Source organism: Takifugu flavidus, chromosome 11 (genome assembly GCF_003711565.1).
Source record: "Takifugu flavidus isolate HTHZ2018 chromosome 11, ASM371156v2, whole genome shotgun sequence".
Taxonomy (NCBI): Eukaryota; Metazoa; Chordata; class Actinopteri; order Tetraodontiformes; family Tetraodontidae; genus Takifugu; species Takifugu flavidus.
Genome location: NC_079530.1, coordinates 5,262,333 through 5,279,486, shown reverse-complemented (window position 1 = coordinate 5,279,486; position 17,154 = coordinate 5,262,333). Strand labels below are relative to the sequence as shown.

The following is a 17,154-nucleotide window of genomic DNA, read 5'->3' as shown; positions in this document are numbered from 1 at the left end:
TCACCTGCAGTTTAATAACTGATAACCGTTTAATAACGGAGTGTTAGAATCCGTCTGTGTCAGTATTGATGTTCGCAGATTTTTCTGTAGTTTTTCCTTTCTGCCTCTGTCTTCCCTCCTTCTCCTGTTTCCCCTCTTCCCCTCTTCACCTTCATTACCCTCAAGTGTCTCAGATGTGCCCGATTGTCATCTCTTACCTTCTCCTGTATTTAAACCCTCCATTCCTCTCTTTCTGTCCCAGACTGTCTTTTCTTAAAGCCTCCAGAGATTTTCTTTGAGTTTTGTTTTTTGTGTTTCTTATCTTTTTTAGAATTTGGATTTGGAGTTCTCTGACTTCTTATCTGACTTGGTCCTCAGAACAGATAGAGTCATTATTATTGGAGACTCCACGTAGATGTTATAAATGACAGCTTTAAAAATGGCTTCATTTCATTACTTGAGTCAGTTGGTTTCCTTCAACAGATAAACCAACCAACTCATAGCCTCAAACACACCCTTGATCTATGATATGTATTGATAAGACAGGACACAGACATGCTGTTTCTTAGTTTACTCAATCAACTTCAAGGTGAAAAGTGTAATGCGCATGCGCGCTACAACAACTCTCAGAGCTCACATAGAAATGGATAACACAGATCCAACAGTCCAAATAGTTTCTATACTATCTATGTGGTTGTTAATCAATACACCACAATCTAGTTCTGACTTACAAGACTAGAAAGGAAGTGGTATTCTTGTAAAATAGATAGCCACCATTTAGCCTGGAAAGACAGTCTGGCAGTTTATAAGAAGGCCCTCCGTAAGGCTAGAACAGCTTATTTTTCTTCATTGAAAAATTGAAGAAAAAAAAGAATAACCCCAGGTTTCTTTTCAGCACTGTGGCCAAATTAACCAAGAATCTCAGTGTTTTAGATCCACCTATCCCTTCTTCCCTTAGTGGTGAAGACTTCATGAGCTTCTTCACTGATAAAGTGAACCATTATCAGATGTGCTGACTGTGGGAACATATAGGGTCTCCAACGAGCCTTTAAACTCCTTCACCCCTATATATTTTTGTGAGGCATGTTCGCTAATTCAGAAATACAAGTTCAAAACGTGTCTTTTAGATCCCATCCCAACACACCTGTTGAAGGATGTTTTACCAATGATAGGCAGTTCTATCCTGGACCAGATCAATGGTTCTTTAGTGTCAGGTTATGTATCCTGGACCTACAAGGTGCCAGTGATTAAGCCGTTGTTAAAAAAAAACATCACTGGATCCGGACGTACTAGCAAATCATAGGTCGATAGCCAACCTTCCTTTTATATCTAAAATTCTTGAGAAGGTTGTGGTGACTCAGATACTGGAGCACCTGCAGAGAAACAGCCTGTTTGAGATGTTTCTATGCTGTGCTGTTTCTATGCTGTGCATAGAAACAGCACTTATTAAAGTTGATCACAGCATCCTGTTACATAGATTGTAACATATGATTGGGATAAAGGGACAGCACTAGACTGGTTTAGATCGTATTTATCAGATAGATAGCAGTTTGCTCATGTCCACAGCGTTCCCTCTTCATACAGTAGGGTTAGCCATGGAGTTCCACAAGGTTCCTCTGAAACCAGAGTAGACAGAGCAGTTAGTGAAGCTTCAGACCTGTCTTAAAGACATAAAGTCTTGGATGTCTTTAAAATTTCTTTCTCCTTAACGCAGAAAAACCTGAGGTCATGGTGTTTGGTCCTGAACCTCTCAGGAATAGATTAGATCACATGATCACTCTATATGGTATCTCATTAACATCTCGTCTCTCTGTGAGGAATCTAGGAGTAACTTTTGACCAAAATCTCTCCTTCAACTCACACATTAAAACAGTCTTTAGAAGTGCCTTTTTTCACCTGAGAAACATCACAAAGATCAGGAAGCTACTGACGCGGCATGATGCTGAAAAGTTAGTCCATGCATTTGTTACTTCCAGGCTGGACTATTGTAATTCAGGGTCTCCAAACTACTCTTTAAGAAGCCTCCAGGTGATAATAAAGATACAGATAATAAAAGACACTATATAAATAAATATTGATTGATTGATTGATTGATTGATTGATTGATTGATTGATTGATTGATTGATTGATTGACTTGTCTGTCCTGGATTCCACATTTGAGCCCAAACAAACTGGTTCTGCTTATTTTTCAAATAAAGATCGGGGAGGAAGAGAGAAGCTGAAACTGGGAGCTCACTGAAGGAGACTTTCAATATTGCTGATGAGAGGAAACTCGCTCATCTCCTCTCTGAAGACTTTTTCAAAATGTTCATTCTGTGACACTGTCAGATGATTCTTCCAGTCACCTGCAACACCTGTTTATGCACAGAAAAGTCACAGAATTACAGGTAGCAGTGTGTTTGTGTCTAGATATAAAGTCTAATATGCTATCATATGATGAATCAGAGAAGAAAACCAACCTTTCCTCATGGTTGCTGTGGTGTAAACGGTGGTTTCAACCAAGTCTTTGTAGTTTGCTTTGGGGTTAATTTTCATGCTCTTGAATGTTGATGCTTCCACAACACGATCAATGGCTTCATCTGTCAATTCTTCTCCCAGGAAAGCACAGATCTTCACAACTTCCCCTCTCAGATCCTGTCAAAATGTTTCAGGACTATTTTCATTCAACTTTAATTCCCACTTTTATGAGGTGAAACCAAATGATGAAAACCTTCCACACCTTCAACATGTCCTCATACCAAACAATGTGGATCTTTAGCTGCTCCTGAGCGGCCACGTATTGTTTGACATGAGCAAACCACGATCCAACAAATTCTGCTCAAGAACAATGTAGATTAAACATAACTGATTACATACAGACGTGTGGAGTTAGTGAAACACAGGGACTTACGTTTGCCATCCATGAACTGTTTAAAGAACACCTCAAAGCTTGTAGGAGAATCCATCAAAACCCAACTGTGGGCAAAGTGATACAGGGACACCAGGACATCTTTGGGGTTCCTCAAAACATACACGACCTAAAGGAAATCATTAACTTCTGTTGTTAGCAGTAATTCAAGTGATGGTTGACAAGAGCACTTAATATCACCTTGATTTGCTTCTCCTTGACTCCATGGGGCAACAGCTCAGGAAACAAATGTGTGCATACAACCCGAGGTTCTTTCCTGTCTCTGAATGGGTCATCAAAAGTTCTTCCTTCCAAATAGGGAATTTGGGCCCTGTTGGTGACGTCTTCAGCCCATCCAGGGTGTGAAGCCTCCATGATCTGAGACAGAATCTGCTGCATCCACACTGTGCCTACAGAAAAAAAGAATTTTCTTCCTCACTGTACATTTACCTGGATTCAGACGGCACTCTAAAGCTGTAAAGGGAACCAACACCTGTCCAGTGTTTGGGCACCTGTTGGTTTGGCATCTTTGACAGAAGTGGAGAAACTAGATAATTCACTTAACCACCTTTCCTGATCATGTCAGATGGATTACAAACAATAGTTGATAAAAATGCAATTCAATACCATTTAATTACCCAGGTATCATAGTTTCATTCTATAGTCATTTCCTGCAACCTGTGCAGTGCCACTATCATGACGTGCACACAGTCCAGATGTTGTTCCACCACATCCTGCAGAGTTTGTGGTGTTTGTCCAGTCAGTTGTCAACCAGACATTATACAAGTCTCTATGTGTGGTGTACTGTTGAAAAAGTATGTTCCCAGCACATTTATACAAGCAACATTACTTTTCTACTGACTCTCTTAGACAAAATAAAGTTTTTAATGCAGGAATGAGCTGACCTGATTTAGGGAAGGTTATGATGAAGACGTCAGTAGGACGGATCTCAAAGTCCTTCAGGGCATCAATGTCCTTGGGTCGCAGTTTTTCGTTGACTGGAAAGTTCATCCCTTTGTACCTGAACAGGTCCGGGGTGATCATGTCCAGAGAGTCTATGTGTGCTGAAATAAATGACATCTTATACTTGTGAAAAACTACTAATGAAATCCAAATGACGAACGTGACCTGATGCTGAGAACTGAACTGATTAACTGTTTATCACTTCTATCCTTGCACCGATACTGTGGTGCAGCAGATCTGTATCATAATGTCTGGATCGGTACCAATGAGCAAGTCAAACTGGTGAAGGGAGGGGAGGGGAGGGGAGGGGAGAGGGAGAGGGAGAGGAGAGGAAAAGGAAAAGGAAAAGGAGAAGGAGAAGGAGAGGAGAAGGAGAAGGAGAGGAGAGGAGAGAGAGGAGAGGAGAGGAGAGGAGAGGAGAGGAGAAGGAGAAGGAGGGGGAAGAGGAGAGGAGGGGAGGGGAGAGGAGAGGAGAGAGAGGAGAGGAGAGGAGAGGAGAGGAGAGAGAGGAGAGGAGAGGAGAGGAGAGGAGAGGAAACCATGACCCAATGGGGTGACAGAGGCCATGTTTCCGGACCCCAGCAGCCTTGGCTTCCTGGTAACGTATTGCGTCCCTTCCTGTCTTCTCAATCGTTCGTTGGTTGCATTGTGCACGGTGTGTTGTATTCACTTAATATTGAACACTTGGTGTGTTATATTCACTTTAATTAAAATTTGAACACTTGGTACATTCTAGTCACCTGATAACAACAGTGAAAAACAACCCATATTAAACAAATACAGGGCTTTGCCGATTATTAGCGTTAGCATGGCCTCACTGTCTGTTTCACCCGGTGTCTGTCTGTTCAGCGTGTGAAATGTTTAGTTACTCCTCTGCCTCCTTTAGTGAAGGGAATAGGTGCAGAAAGTGTAGTTTATTTACGGTTATGGAGGCGAGACTTAGCGAGCTTGAGACGCGGTTCCGCAGCTTGGAGTTAGCTGGACTTGCGTCAGGTAGCCAGGAGAAGCTAGCTGCTGCGGAGCCGCCTAGCGTAGCTTCAGCTAGCGGTCCCCCGGCAGCAGCCGGCTAGCCAGGGCGGCTGGGTGACGGTTCGCAGGAAGCGTAGCACAAAACAAAGGCCCACGGTGCACCACCACCCGCTTCCCGTGGCTAACCGTTTTTTCCCACTCGGCGACACACCCGCTGAGAAACCGACCCTGGTAATTGGCAACTCTGTTTTGCGCTATGTGAAGCCGACTCCAGCGACCATAGTCAAGTGCATTCCGGGGGCCAGAGCGGGTGACATAGAAGCAAATTTACGGCTGCTGGCGAGACGTAAGCGTAAATTTGGTAAAGTTATTATTCACGTCGGAGCCAACGACACCCGGCTTCGTCAGTCGGAGGTCACCAAAATTAACTTGGAGTCGGTGTGCAACTACGCAAAAACGATGTCGGACTCCGTAGCATTTTCTGGTCCCCTCCCCAATCTGGCCAGCAATGAGATGTTTAGCCGCTAGAAACTAGTATCACAATTAAGTGTGGACTGTTAAATATTAGATCTCTTTTGTGTAAATCCCTGTTAGTAGCGGATCATTACATTGATTTATTTTGTCTTACTGAGACCTGGCTTCAGGAGGAGGAGTATGTTAGCTTAAATGAATCTACTCCTCCTACCCATCTTAATTATCATATTCCACGTGTTACTGGTCAAGGAGGGGGAGTGGCAGCAATCTATCACTCCAAGTTATTAATTAATCCTAGACCAAAATATGGCTCCAGTTCATTTGAAAGCCTGACTCTTGGCATCACCCATCGGAACTGGAAGGCAGAAAAGCCACTTCTGTTTGTAGTTGTATATCGGCCCCCTGCTGGGCCACATTCAGAGTTCCTGTCTGAGTTCTCTGATTTCTTATCTGACTTGGTCCTTAGAACGGACAGTCATTATCATTGGAGACTTTAATATCCTTGTAGACGTCATAAATGACAGCTTTAGAAATGTCTTCATTTCATTACTTGAGTCAGTTGGTTTCCTCCAGCAGATAAACCAACCAACTCATAGCTTCAACCACACCCTAGATCAAGTTCTGACTTATGGTGTTGAGGTAGAACATGTGTCAGTGTTCCCTCACAACCCACTCCTGTCAGACCATTCTTTGATAACTTTCACATTTATGATTAAGGATTCTTCTATGCTCAGAACAAAGTCTTACTATAGCAGATGTCTTTCAGATAATGCTGTAGCTAAGTTTAAGGAAGTGATCCCTGTGCTAATCCCAGGACCACTGTGTGTTTCCCCAGGGATAAATCATTATAATCTTAGCCCTGCTGAGGTTGACTCTGTTGCTGAAGGTGCAGCAACCTCACTGAGAATCACGCTTGATTCTGTTGCCCCCCTGAAAAAGAAAATAGTAAATCAGAGGAGGTGTGCCCCCGGTATAATTCACATATCAGGACCCTCAAGCAGAAAGTGCAAAGACTGGAAAGGAAGTGGCAATCTTGTAAAATAGACTGCTATCATGTAGCCTGGAAAGACTGTCTATTAGTTTACAAAAAGGCCCTTCGCAAGGCTAGAACAGCTTATTTTTCTTTAATTGAGGAAAATAAGAGCAACCCCAGGTTTCTTTTCAGCACTGTGGCCAAATTAACTAAGAGTCACAGTGTTTTAGATCCACGTATCCCTTCTTCCCTTAGTGGTGAAGACTTCATGAGCTTCTTCACTGATAAAGTTCTTGCTATCAGAGAGAAAGCTAACCAGGCCATCCCAACAACTGGACCATCACCAGATGTGCTGACTGTGGGAACATACAGGTTCTCCAATGAGCCCTTAAACTCCTTTAGCCCTATATATTTTTCTGAGGCGTCTTCTCTAATCCAAGAAATCCAAGACCACCACGTGTCTTTTAGATCCCATCCCAACACACCTGTTGAAGGATGTTTTACCATTGATAGGCAGTTCTATCCTGGACCAGATCAATGGTTCTTTAGTGTCATGTTATGTACCCCGGTCCTACAAGGTGGCAGTGATTAAGCCGTTGCTTAAAAAAACTTCACTGGATCCTGAGGTTGATTATTTTCCTGTTGTACAAAGTTGAAGCTACGTATGAAGCTTGGAATGTTGTCTTTCCAACCATAAATACCATTTAAATGACTGTACAAGCCATCAGCAGGAGCGTCTGCCTACATGAGCCTGGTCCTGCTCAAAGTTTCTTCCTGTTAAAGGGGAGTGGCCCAGCAGGGGGCCGATATACAACTACAAACAGAAGTGGCTTTTCTGCCTTCCAGTTCCGATGGGTGATGCCAAGAGTCAGGCTTTCAAATGAACTGGAGCCATATTTTGGTCTAGGATTAATTAATAACTTGGAGTGATAGATTGCTGCCACTCCCCCTCCTCGACCAGTAACACGTGGAATATGATAATTAAGATGGGTAGGAGGAGTAGATTCATTTAAGCTAACATACTCCTCCTCCTGAAGCCAGGTCTCAGTAAGACAAAATAAATCAATGTAATGATCCGCTACTAACAGGGATTTACACAAAAGAGATCTAATATTTAACAGTCCACATTTAATTGTGATATTAGTTTCTCCAACTTGTGCTTTAGTAATAATTTTAATAGATAATAGATTTTAAAAAGATTATGGTGATTGACCGCTCTCCTGCTCTGTGCTTGGTGAACTTTTAACCGTGGAACAGAGACTACCTCTATAGTGTTAAATATATTATTGTTGGTGGATGAGGGTTCTCATTGAGGGTCCCGATATGTGAATTATACCGGGGTTATACCGGGAATTATACAGGTGGTGAGCCCCTTCCCGTGGGCTCACCACCTGTAGGAGGGGCCAAGGGGGTCGGGTGCATTGTGTTTTGGGTAGCGGCTGGAGGCAGGGACCTTGGCGGTCTGATCCCCGGCTGCATAAACTGGCTCTAGGGATATGGAATGTCACCTCTCTGGTGGGAAAGGAGCCTGAGTTGGTGCGCGAGGTTGAGAAGTTCCAACTAGATATAGTTGGCCTCACCTCGACGCACAGCAAGGGCTCTGGAACCAGTCTTCTCGAGAGGGGTTGGACTCTCTACCACTCTGGAGTTGTCTGATGGTGAGAGGCGACGGGCTGGGGTGTCAATTCTCGTTGCTCCCCAGCTCAGTGCCTGTATATTGGAGTTTACCCCGGTGGATGAGAGGGTAGCCTCCCTTCGCCTTCGGGTTGGGGGACGGATCCTGACTGTTGTTTGTGCCTATGGTCCAAACAGCAGTTCAGCGTATCCACCCTTTTTGGAGTCCTTAGAGGGAGTGCTGGAGAGTGCTCCTTCTGGGGGCTCCCTCGTCCTCCTGGGTGACTTCAATGCTCACATTGGCAATGACAGTGTGACCTGGAGAGGGTTGATTGGGAAGAACGGCCCCCCTGATCTGAACCCGAGTGTGTTTTGTTACTGGACTTCTGTGCTCGTCTCAGATTGTCCATAACCAACACCTTGTTCAAACATAAAGGCGTCCACATGTGCACTTGGCACCAGGACGCCTTAGGCCGCAGATCGATGATCGACTTTGTGGTTGTGTCATCGGATTTGCGGCCGCATGTTCTGGACACTCGGGTGAAGAGAGGGGCGGAGCTGTCACCTGATCACCACCTGGTGGTGAGTTGGCTCCGATGGTGGGGAAGGATGCCGGACAGACCTGGCAGGCCCAAACGTGTTGTGAGGGTCTGCTGGGAACGCCTGGCAGAGTCCTCTGTCAGAAGGAGCTTCAACTCACGCCTCCGGGAGAGCTTTGACCATGTCCCGGGGGAGGCGGGGGATATTGAGTCCGAGTGGACCATGCTCCGTGCCTCCATTGTTGAGGCGGCTGACCAGTGCTGTGGCCGCAAGGTGGTTGGTGCCTGTCGTGGCGGCAATACCCGAACCCGCTGGTGGACACCAGCAGTGAGGGATGCCGTCAAGCTGAAGAAGGAGTTGTATCGGGCCTTACTGGCCTGTGGGACTCCTGAGGCAGCAGATGGGTACCGGCAGGCCAAGCGGAGTGCAGCTACGGCCGTTGCCGAGGCAAAGACCCGGGCGTGGGAAGAGTTCGGTGAGGCCATGGAGAACGACTTTCGGACGGCCTCGAAAAGGTTCTGGACCACCATCCGGCGTCTGAGGAGGGAGAAGCAGTGCACTGTCAACACTGTGTATAGTGGTGATGGTGTGCTGCTGACCTCAACTCAGGATGTTGTGGATCGGTGGAAGGAATACTTCGAGGACCTCCTCAATCCCACCAACACGCCTTCCAGTGAGGAAGTAGGGCCTGGGGACCTGGAGATGGGCTCTCATATCTCCGAGGCTGAAGTTGCGGAGGTAGTCAAAAAACTCCTCGGTGGCAAGGCCCCGGGGGTGGATGAGATCCGCCCAGAGTCCCTTAAGGCTCTGGATGTTGTAGGGCTGTCGTGGTTGACTCGACTCTGCAACATCGCGTGGACATCGGGGGCAGTGCCGCTGGATTGGCAGACCAGGGTGGTAGTCCCTCTTTTTAAGAAGGGGGACCGGAGGGTGTGTTCCAACTATAGGGGGATCACACTCCTCAGCCTCCCTGGTAAGGTCTATTCAGGGGTACTGGAGAGGAGGGTCCGCCGGACAGTCGAACCTCGGATCCAGGAGGAGCAATGTGGTTTTTGTCCTGGGCGTGGAACAGTGGACCAGTGGACCAGCTCTACACCCTCAGCAGGGTCTTCGAGGGTGCATGGGAGTTTGCCCAACCAGTCCACATGTGTTTTGTGGACTTGGAGAAGGCATTCGACTGTGTCCCTCGCGGGGGTCCTGTGGGGGGTTCTCCAAGAGTATGGGGTGTCGGGCCCGCTGATACGGGCCGTCCGCTCCCTGTACGATCGGTGCCAGAGTTTGGTCCGAATTGCTGGCAGTAAGTCGAACTCGTTTCCGGTGAGGGTTGGTCTCCGCCAGGCTGCCCTTTGTCACCAATTCTGTTCATAATTTTTATGGACAGAATTTCTAGGTGCAGTCATGGTGTTGAGGGGATCCGGTTTGGTGACCTCAGGATCAGGTCTCTGCTTTTTGCGGATGATGTGGTCCTGTTGGCGTCATCAGCACGTGACCTCCAACTAACACTGGATCGGTTCGCCGCCGCATGTGAAGCAGCTGGGATGAAAATCAGCACCTCCAAATCTGAGGCCATGGTTCTCAACCGGAAAAAGGTGGAATGCCTTCTCCGGGTCAAAGAGGAGATCCTGCCCCAAGTGGAGGAGTTCAAGTACCTCGGGGTCTTGTTCACGAGTAAGGGAAGAATGGAGCGGGAGATCGACAGGCGGATCGGTGCGGCGTCTGCAGTAATGCAGACTCTGCACCAGTCCGTAGTGGTGAAGAGAGAGCTGAGCCGAAAGGCGAAGCTCTCGATTTACCGGTCAATCTTCGTTCCTACCCTCACCTATGGTCATGAGCTTTGGGTAATGACCGAAAGAACAAGATCACGGGTACAAGCGGCTGAAATGAGCTTCCTCCGTAGGGTGGCTAGGCTCTCCCTTAGAGATAGGGTGAGAAGCTCTGCCATCCGGGAGGAGCTCGGAGTAGAGTCGCTGCTCCTCCGCGTTGAGAGGAGCCAGATCAGGTGGCTTGGGCATCTAGTTAGGATGCCCCCTGGACGCCTCCCTGGTGAGGTGTTCAGGGCATGTCCCTTCGGTAGGAGACCCCCGGGAAGACCCAGGACACGTTGGAGATACTATGTCTCTCGACTGGCCTGGGAACACCTAGGGATCCCTGTCAGGTCACTTTGGGTCTAATAAAATTAGCCAAATTACTAGAAATGAGAGAAGCACCATCCCGTGTGGGATGGACACCGTCTCTCCTAATCAGACCAGGTTTTCCCAAAAAGTGCTCCAATTATCTATAAAGGCCACCTGGTGGGGCACCACTGTGACAGCCAGCGACGAAGCGACGACATGCGGCTAAACATCTCATCGCTGGCCAGATTGGGGAGGGGACCAGAGAATGCTACGGAGTCCGACATCGCTTTTGCATCGTTACACACTGACTCAAGATGCCGAAGCATTGAAAGAAGTGATGCCAGAACTCAGAGAGGAAATATGCAGGTCGCATGAAGCATGAAGATGCTTTCAGTGAGAGTGAAGGTTCAAGGACAGCATGGTGGACAAAGGTGCAGAACCTCCTCAAATGATCTAACTGTGGCATCAAGAACTTCAGTAGCATCTTAATACAAAATGCATAATTGTCACCGCCATCACCATGATCTTAAAAAGTGAAAAATTATAGAGTTCAGAGGAAAGACTTCTGCTTGACACATAGAAACTTTTCTGGAATGTGATAATCAGCAGTCCTGAAGTCACTATTTTCTCACACACTATTCACACATGCACCCCCACCCCCCATGCGGTTTGTTTAAAAAGAATTAGAAATTTAAATTCTTCTTGAGTTCCTGAAGATTAGAGCCAAGAACTTTCTCCTTGTGGCTCCATCATTGGGCCGTCATGCTCCTCATGGAAGAGTCTAGTAATGGTGTTTTATTTGCACTAAGCTGAAGAGAAAAGTCACAGATCTGTTATCGTGGGCTTCAAAGAGTCAATGAGAGGTGGGGAGAACAGCTTTTGGTTCCTTTCTTGCTTTTATTTGAGTTAAAACAGGCTCTGACATTGTTGTTCTTTCTGCTAATTAAGCTGTTAGAGAGACTGGCTGGTTTGACAGAGCCCAGCTTGGCAGGAGGCAGCGAGTGAATGGAGCCAAACTGAACAGGAGACTTTTATGGGCTGACTTCAGCCATTGTTACACCCCCCTGAGGATCACTGCAGGAACGCCGACTGTCTGTGTGACCTGTGTCGCAAGAAGAAGGCCTCTCTGAGTGCACAAGCAGAAAACACAAAGATTCAAACACAGATCCAAGGTAGTTTTCTCTGTCAACTGGACTGGGTGGAAGAAACCCAGTCCAGTTGACAGAGAAAACTACCTTGGATACAATGACCTGGATGATTGAGAATCTACACAGACATTCAAACACAGAATTATTCCAATACAACGTTTCAAAACCCTGACACAGATAGTGGAAGTTCACATTTTCCGAAAAGTCTTTTTTGGAACTTTACAACAAATCTTTGTCCAACACCAACTGCCCCTGTTTGATCAGTGTGGCAGTTTCAGCTCTGTTCACGTCTGCCGTGTGTTGTCATAGTCCGACTCTATTTACTGCAAAGTGCTAAATGACACTTTCTGAGGAGCCATCGCCTCCACCAACAAAGCCGGCCAATTACAGAGTCATTTATTTGTTTGTCAGAGGCTTCAAATGGGTGCTGATTTCTCAGAGTAGCCATATTGGCGAGGTCAGGCACAGCATCTGAAACGGCAGCTTTATTGCAAAACATGCCATCCCTCTCTTGGATGGAGGAAACAAAAGAAATAAAAACTAACAACTTTGTTCTTTCCAAGCGTTTGGCTGAGCCTGCCTGTCTGGCTGCTCTGTGGAGCGCAGCAGCATGTGTTTCAGGGATTGTCCTGGAAGCGGGAGTGCAGAAACAGCAGGGAGCAGAAGACAAACAGGCAGTTCGTGACTCATTAAACACAGCGACAGTGGCCAGCACAGTGGAGGGGTGTGAGGACCTGTGTTCCAACCGGCCGATAAACCCCCCGTACCAGCTGGAGCGGGCATCTGTCCACCTCACGCCACACCAGCGATTAGCAGCAACATGCCATATCTGAGACGTGGGCCTGAGCTCATTGCAAACACCCCAAACTTACATAAGAGCTCTGATGGACTCATATGGGACCATCGGCTCCACCAGCAGGTTTAAAACTGGAAAGATGAGCTTCAGAGAGAAAGAAAGCCGGACTTACTGTCATTCCACCACAGTTCAGGTCATTCCCTCACTTTATTATGAGCAGCACATGAGTTGGTCCATCAACAGACGTCCTGAATGTCACAGCGGAGAGAGAGAACATCGTCATATCGGTCACATCCTCCACAAAAACTGAAGATGAAGCAGTATTATTCACTTATTAAACAACTTGTTCTTCCAGTCTTCCATTATTTAAGAAGATGAAGAAGATTTATGAGCGATCCATTCCTTTGCCATCGTCTAACTGGACGATCTCCACTTAGACTTGTGTAGATATTTTTGTGCCAAAGAAATGATATGGCTGAATAACTGGACTCAGATGATCAGAGGTCATCAAAATACAAAATATCAGCACAAGTCTGCAAAGACATAAAGGTTTGTTCTCTGTAGATTTTCACACAGGAGCAGTGAACCGCTTAATTAACCACCAAGAGATGATAAAAGTATGAAATATAAATAAGATGTCAGCGCTGCCTGAAGAGCTTCTATTTGGTTCTGATGTGTGAGAAGCAAATGAAGCCATGATTGAAGGCTGAAGCCAGTGGAGAAAAGTAAAGAAGTTTGAATGAAAAGTCAGCATTAATGTGATGCCTCCTGGACCCAGAGCACTTTGGAGGAGTGATGGAAGCTTTAAATGTGTTTGTGTGTGACAAAAGGGGCCTCTTCTTCCTCCCGCCACTGGCAGCAGGGCTGTAATTCTGACTTTAACACTTGTAATGGCTCCCTCCTCTCACGTCTCCGGAATATGAAAGATCAGCATATGGCTGTCGACAGCACAGAGGCTAAAGAGTCAATTTCCCCTAAGTAACATTGTTAGAGGGGTGACATTCATTTCACAACTGTCCCCCTGGCTCAGGAAGAGGACAGAGGAGGCGCAGAAATAGAGATAAAGCTGAAGAGACAGATGGTGAGATGCACAAGGACAGAAGTTTAGGCTGAAGGAAAGATATGAAGATTTCTCTCTCTCTTTCTAATAGCAGCAAGTCTCCATTTGTTCTGTGTCTCACTGTGATCAGTGTGCAGTTCACAGAGCTTCATGTGGCAACCAGGAGATGAAAATCTGTCTGTCAGCTGATAAAAGGTTCCGGTTTCGCTTCATTCCTCTCAGCGCTCTTAAACACCTGCTGTTTCACAGCCATGAATTACACTATTTATGACCATGTGTAAAATGGACACTTTCTGGGCACACTGTGTGTCTGTGCCTCTGTTTCTGCTTCTGCCGTGTGGCAGATGGCAGCCAATATGGCACGGCTCTGCCTGTCCAGATGTGGCAGCACATCATGGCAAGAAGAATTAGAAATTCTCAGGAACATGTGGACCTGCGGCCACCAACGCTCTCAGCCAATGAGCTAACATTAACCAGCTGCAGAGGACCCGGAGGGACAGTCACTGTCCTCCCTGACATCATCTTCATCACAGCAGCTTTTTGACAGACATATGAGGAATCCCGCACCCCTCTGTGGGGCCTGTCAATCAACTGCTCTGTGGAGTAGAGCGCCGAGGCCGGTCCCAACATGGGCCTGTCATGGCCCGCTGCACAAGAGGACATTCCCACAAACCCGGGGTTGCCTGGTGGGGGCAGCCTGGAGTCTTTATGAGGGCAATGGTAGTGAAAAATATGGGAATCGTACTAGCATCCCTTCCAACATTGTCCTGTTAGCAGATTATTTCAATATTCTTCTAACTGCTCCATAAAGGACTGATCTGGTCTGTTGGTCTTTATTGTTGATGCTACCATCAGCTTGGTTTGATGTTCAACGCTATTAACTTGGCTGTTCAGCTGCTCCAGGTGTTAAATAAACTGGAAGTTCTGTTAATCATTGATATTTCTGTTGAATGAAACAAAAAAACACATGTTTGGAGATGCAAAGTTTGAAATTCCTCCCGGATCTGAAACCAATTTAAATTTTAGGTATTTTAACCCATTTAATCCCACCTGTCACAATAGTGACCGTAAAAAAATGTTTCATTTTAAGGCTATAAAAATGTTACTAAATGATCTATCAATGCATTTCCAGCAGATATTGAAATAATAAAGGGTCTCAATGAAATATGTGCAGTGTCGCACATTTACTGTAAATTGTCACATGACCAGAGCTGTTCACTTCGTGTTTGCGCCAAGAGAAGAGGATGGCGGCAAGAAAGCTCCCACAGAAAAGGTTAGTAAAATATGTTAACATAAAGATAGGACATAGATTTTTGGTACACATCATGTTTAAGGTGTCTAGTATTGATATATGCATTTGCAATTACTCAACTTTGTTTAATGTGGTCGTAGAACTCACAAACATGTCACTGGCAACAATAGTGACCGGTGGGATAACCCATTGTATCTACATGCTAATACACATAGGCTAACTGTTCTAGCTTACTTTCTGCTGCTACCTAACTTTGTACCTAATTGTACACACAGACACACACACACATGACTAGCTAGCTAACTAATTCTACCTAACTTTCCACACATGCACGCACACACGCAATTACAGGTAGGCACACACACGCACACCACACACACACGGACCCCAGGAAGACTAGCTAGCTAACTACCAAACTTTCTGCTGTGTTTTCTTTTAGATTTACTTTGAGTCAAGTTCTTGATTTGTTGGATCAAGATGAGTTCCCAGACAAGGCATGCAGCATTGCAATCATCCCTCAAAATGAAAAAGATGCTCTACTCAGTGATTGTGACAGTGATGGTTCTGACATGGACTATGAGGGGGAAACCGGTCATTTGCCAGCAAGGCTGTTGAATGCATATGCAGAGGTTATGCAAACAGAACATGATTGGAATGATGGCCTCCCCTTCACCACACCCCCTTCCCCCTTCCCTTGTTCCAGCTCCACCGCCTCCTGCCATAACAATGAAGGCCAGCTAGAAGACCCAAGGGCCTCTAAACACCAGAGGGGCCAGCCAGAAGACGCAAGGCCTCTAAGCGCCAAAGGGTTCAACCAAGTCAGCCAGAAGAACCAAAGGCAAAACTGCAAGTGGTCAAAAATAAAGATAGAGTATTTAAGCGATCCAAGAGGCCTTCCATTTCTTACTGATGTATCCACCCACCCTGAGAGAGATCACAGTTGAAATGTCCAACCTCTATTCCACCCAGACCAAGGGAAAGCAACTGAATCTAAGTATGGATGAGCTCCTAACCTTCTATGGGATCCTAATTGCAAGTGGATACAGCTCTGTCCCAAGAAGACACATGTACTGGTCAGTCGACAATGATGTACACAATGAGAGCATTTCAGGTGCAATGCGGAGAAACCGCTTTGATGATATAATGGCCTCAGTTCATGTGGTTGACAACACCAAGATCACTGATGACCCATTTTTTAAGGTTAGACCCATCTTCTCTGAGCTCAATCACTCATACAAAATCATGCCATTTCATGAATGGCTGTCAGTGGATGAGAGCATGATCCCATACTACGGCCGACATGGATGTAAACAGTTCATCAAAGGCAAACCAATTCGCTTTGGTTACAAGGTATGGAGCCTCGCCTCATCCAGTGGATACATGTACCACATGGAGCCATATTGTGGATCACACACTCTCCTCCCAGAGACAGGGTTGGGTCAGGGACCCAGTGTTATCATAGGTTTGGCAGAGCAAGCTCAGGTGCCTCAAGGTTGCAAGTTCGTCCATGACAACCTCTTTACCACTCTTTCACTCATGGATGAGATGACAAAAAGAGGATATGGGAGCTCTGGAACCATGAGGCAGAACCGCCTGTTTGATGTCTCATTCACACCACGGAATGCCTTCATGAAGTTACCCAGGGGAACCTCTGAGGTTCTGTGCCAAGGAGAGAAGCTGCTGGTCCGTTGGAAAGACAACAACATTGTCACAGTGGCAACAAACATGGAGGAAAAATACACTGAGACCTCTGTCAAGAGATGGAACAGGCATCGACGTGCCTTTGACAACGTCCAACAACCAAAATGCATCAGCCGATACAATGAGCACATGGGTGGTGTAGACCTTCACGACCTACAGGTTTCACGATACCATATCGCAATCAGGTCAAAGAAGTGGTGGTGGCCCATCTTTGCATGGTCTATCAACAGTGCTCTTGTAAATGGCCATCTCTTTTACAGAGATGTTATTGGAGGGACCATCGACCTGCTCACCTTCTCAAGGATAGTCTCACAGTCTCTTCTGCAAAGGTTTGGAACGAAACCACTGAGCCATGGAAGGAGATCTCTTTTGAGTGCTACCGTTGAAAATCAGGCAAGATACGACAAAGCCTCCCACTGGCTTAACACGATGCACCGGTTCCAGAGATGTCGCCATTGTGAGAAACGCACAACCTATGCATGTGAGAAATGCAAAGTACCACTGCACCTTGAGTGCTTCAAGCTGTACCATGGAGTGTAGAAGAAAAACAGGAAAGACAGGAGAATGCAGTTGGACATAGAGTTCACAAGCATGCACACACACACACACACACACACACACACACACACACACACACAACACACACACACACACGTCCTGTGTGTTGCATACAGTTACAAACA

The 17,154-nt window shown here is 46.2% G+C and overlaps 2 protein-coding genes across 2 annotated transcripts; one reads left to right on the top strand and one right to left on the bottom strand.

Moving 5' to 3' along the window:
* Positions 1 to 1,394: 1,394 nt before the first annotated feature.
* On the bottom strand, positions 1,395 to 3,976 carry LOC130533886 (amine sulfotransferase-like). Its single transcript, XM_057047619.1, has 7 exons — positions 3,773 to 3,976; positions 3,069 to 3,277; positions 2,871 to 2,997; positions 2,700 to 2,794; positions 2,440 to 2,614; positions 2,217 to 2,334; positions 1,395 to 1,595 (listed from the first exon to the last, which is right to left on the bottom strand). The coding sequence occupies exons 1-7, from the start codon at positions 3,945 to 3,947 to the stop codon at positions 1,556 to 1,558; spliced, it is 939 nt and encodes a 312-aa protein (XP_056903599.1). The 5' UTR covers positions 3,948 to 3,976; the 3' UTR covers positions 1,395 to 1,555.
* An 11,739-nt stretch (positions 3,977 to 15,715) lies between these two features.
* LOC130534269 (piggyBac transposable element-derived protein 3-like) lies at positions 15,716 to 17,011 on the top strand. The gene has a single exon (XM_057048297.1). It carries the CDS (start codon positions 15,716 to 15,718, stop codon positions 17,009 to 17,011), a length of 1,296 nt encoding a protein of 431 aa, XP_056904277.1.
* Positions 17,012 to 17,154: the final 143 nt, after the last annotated feature.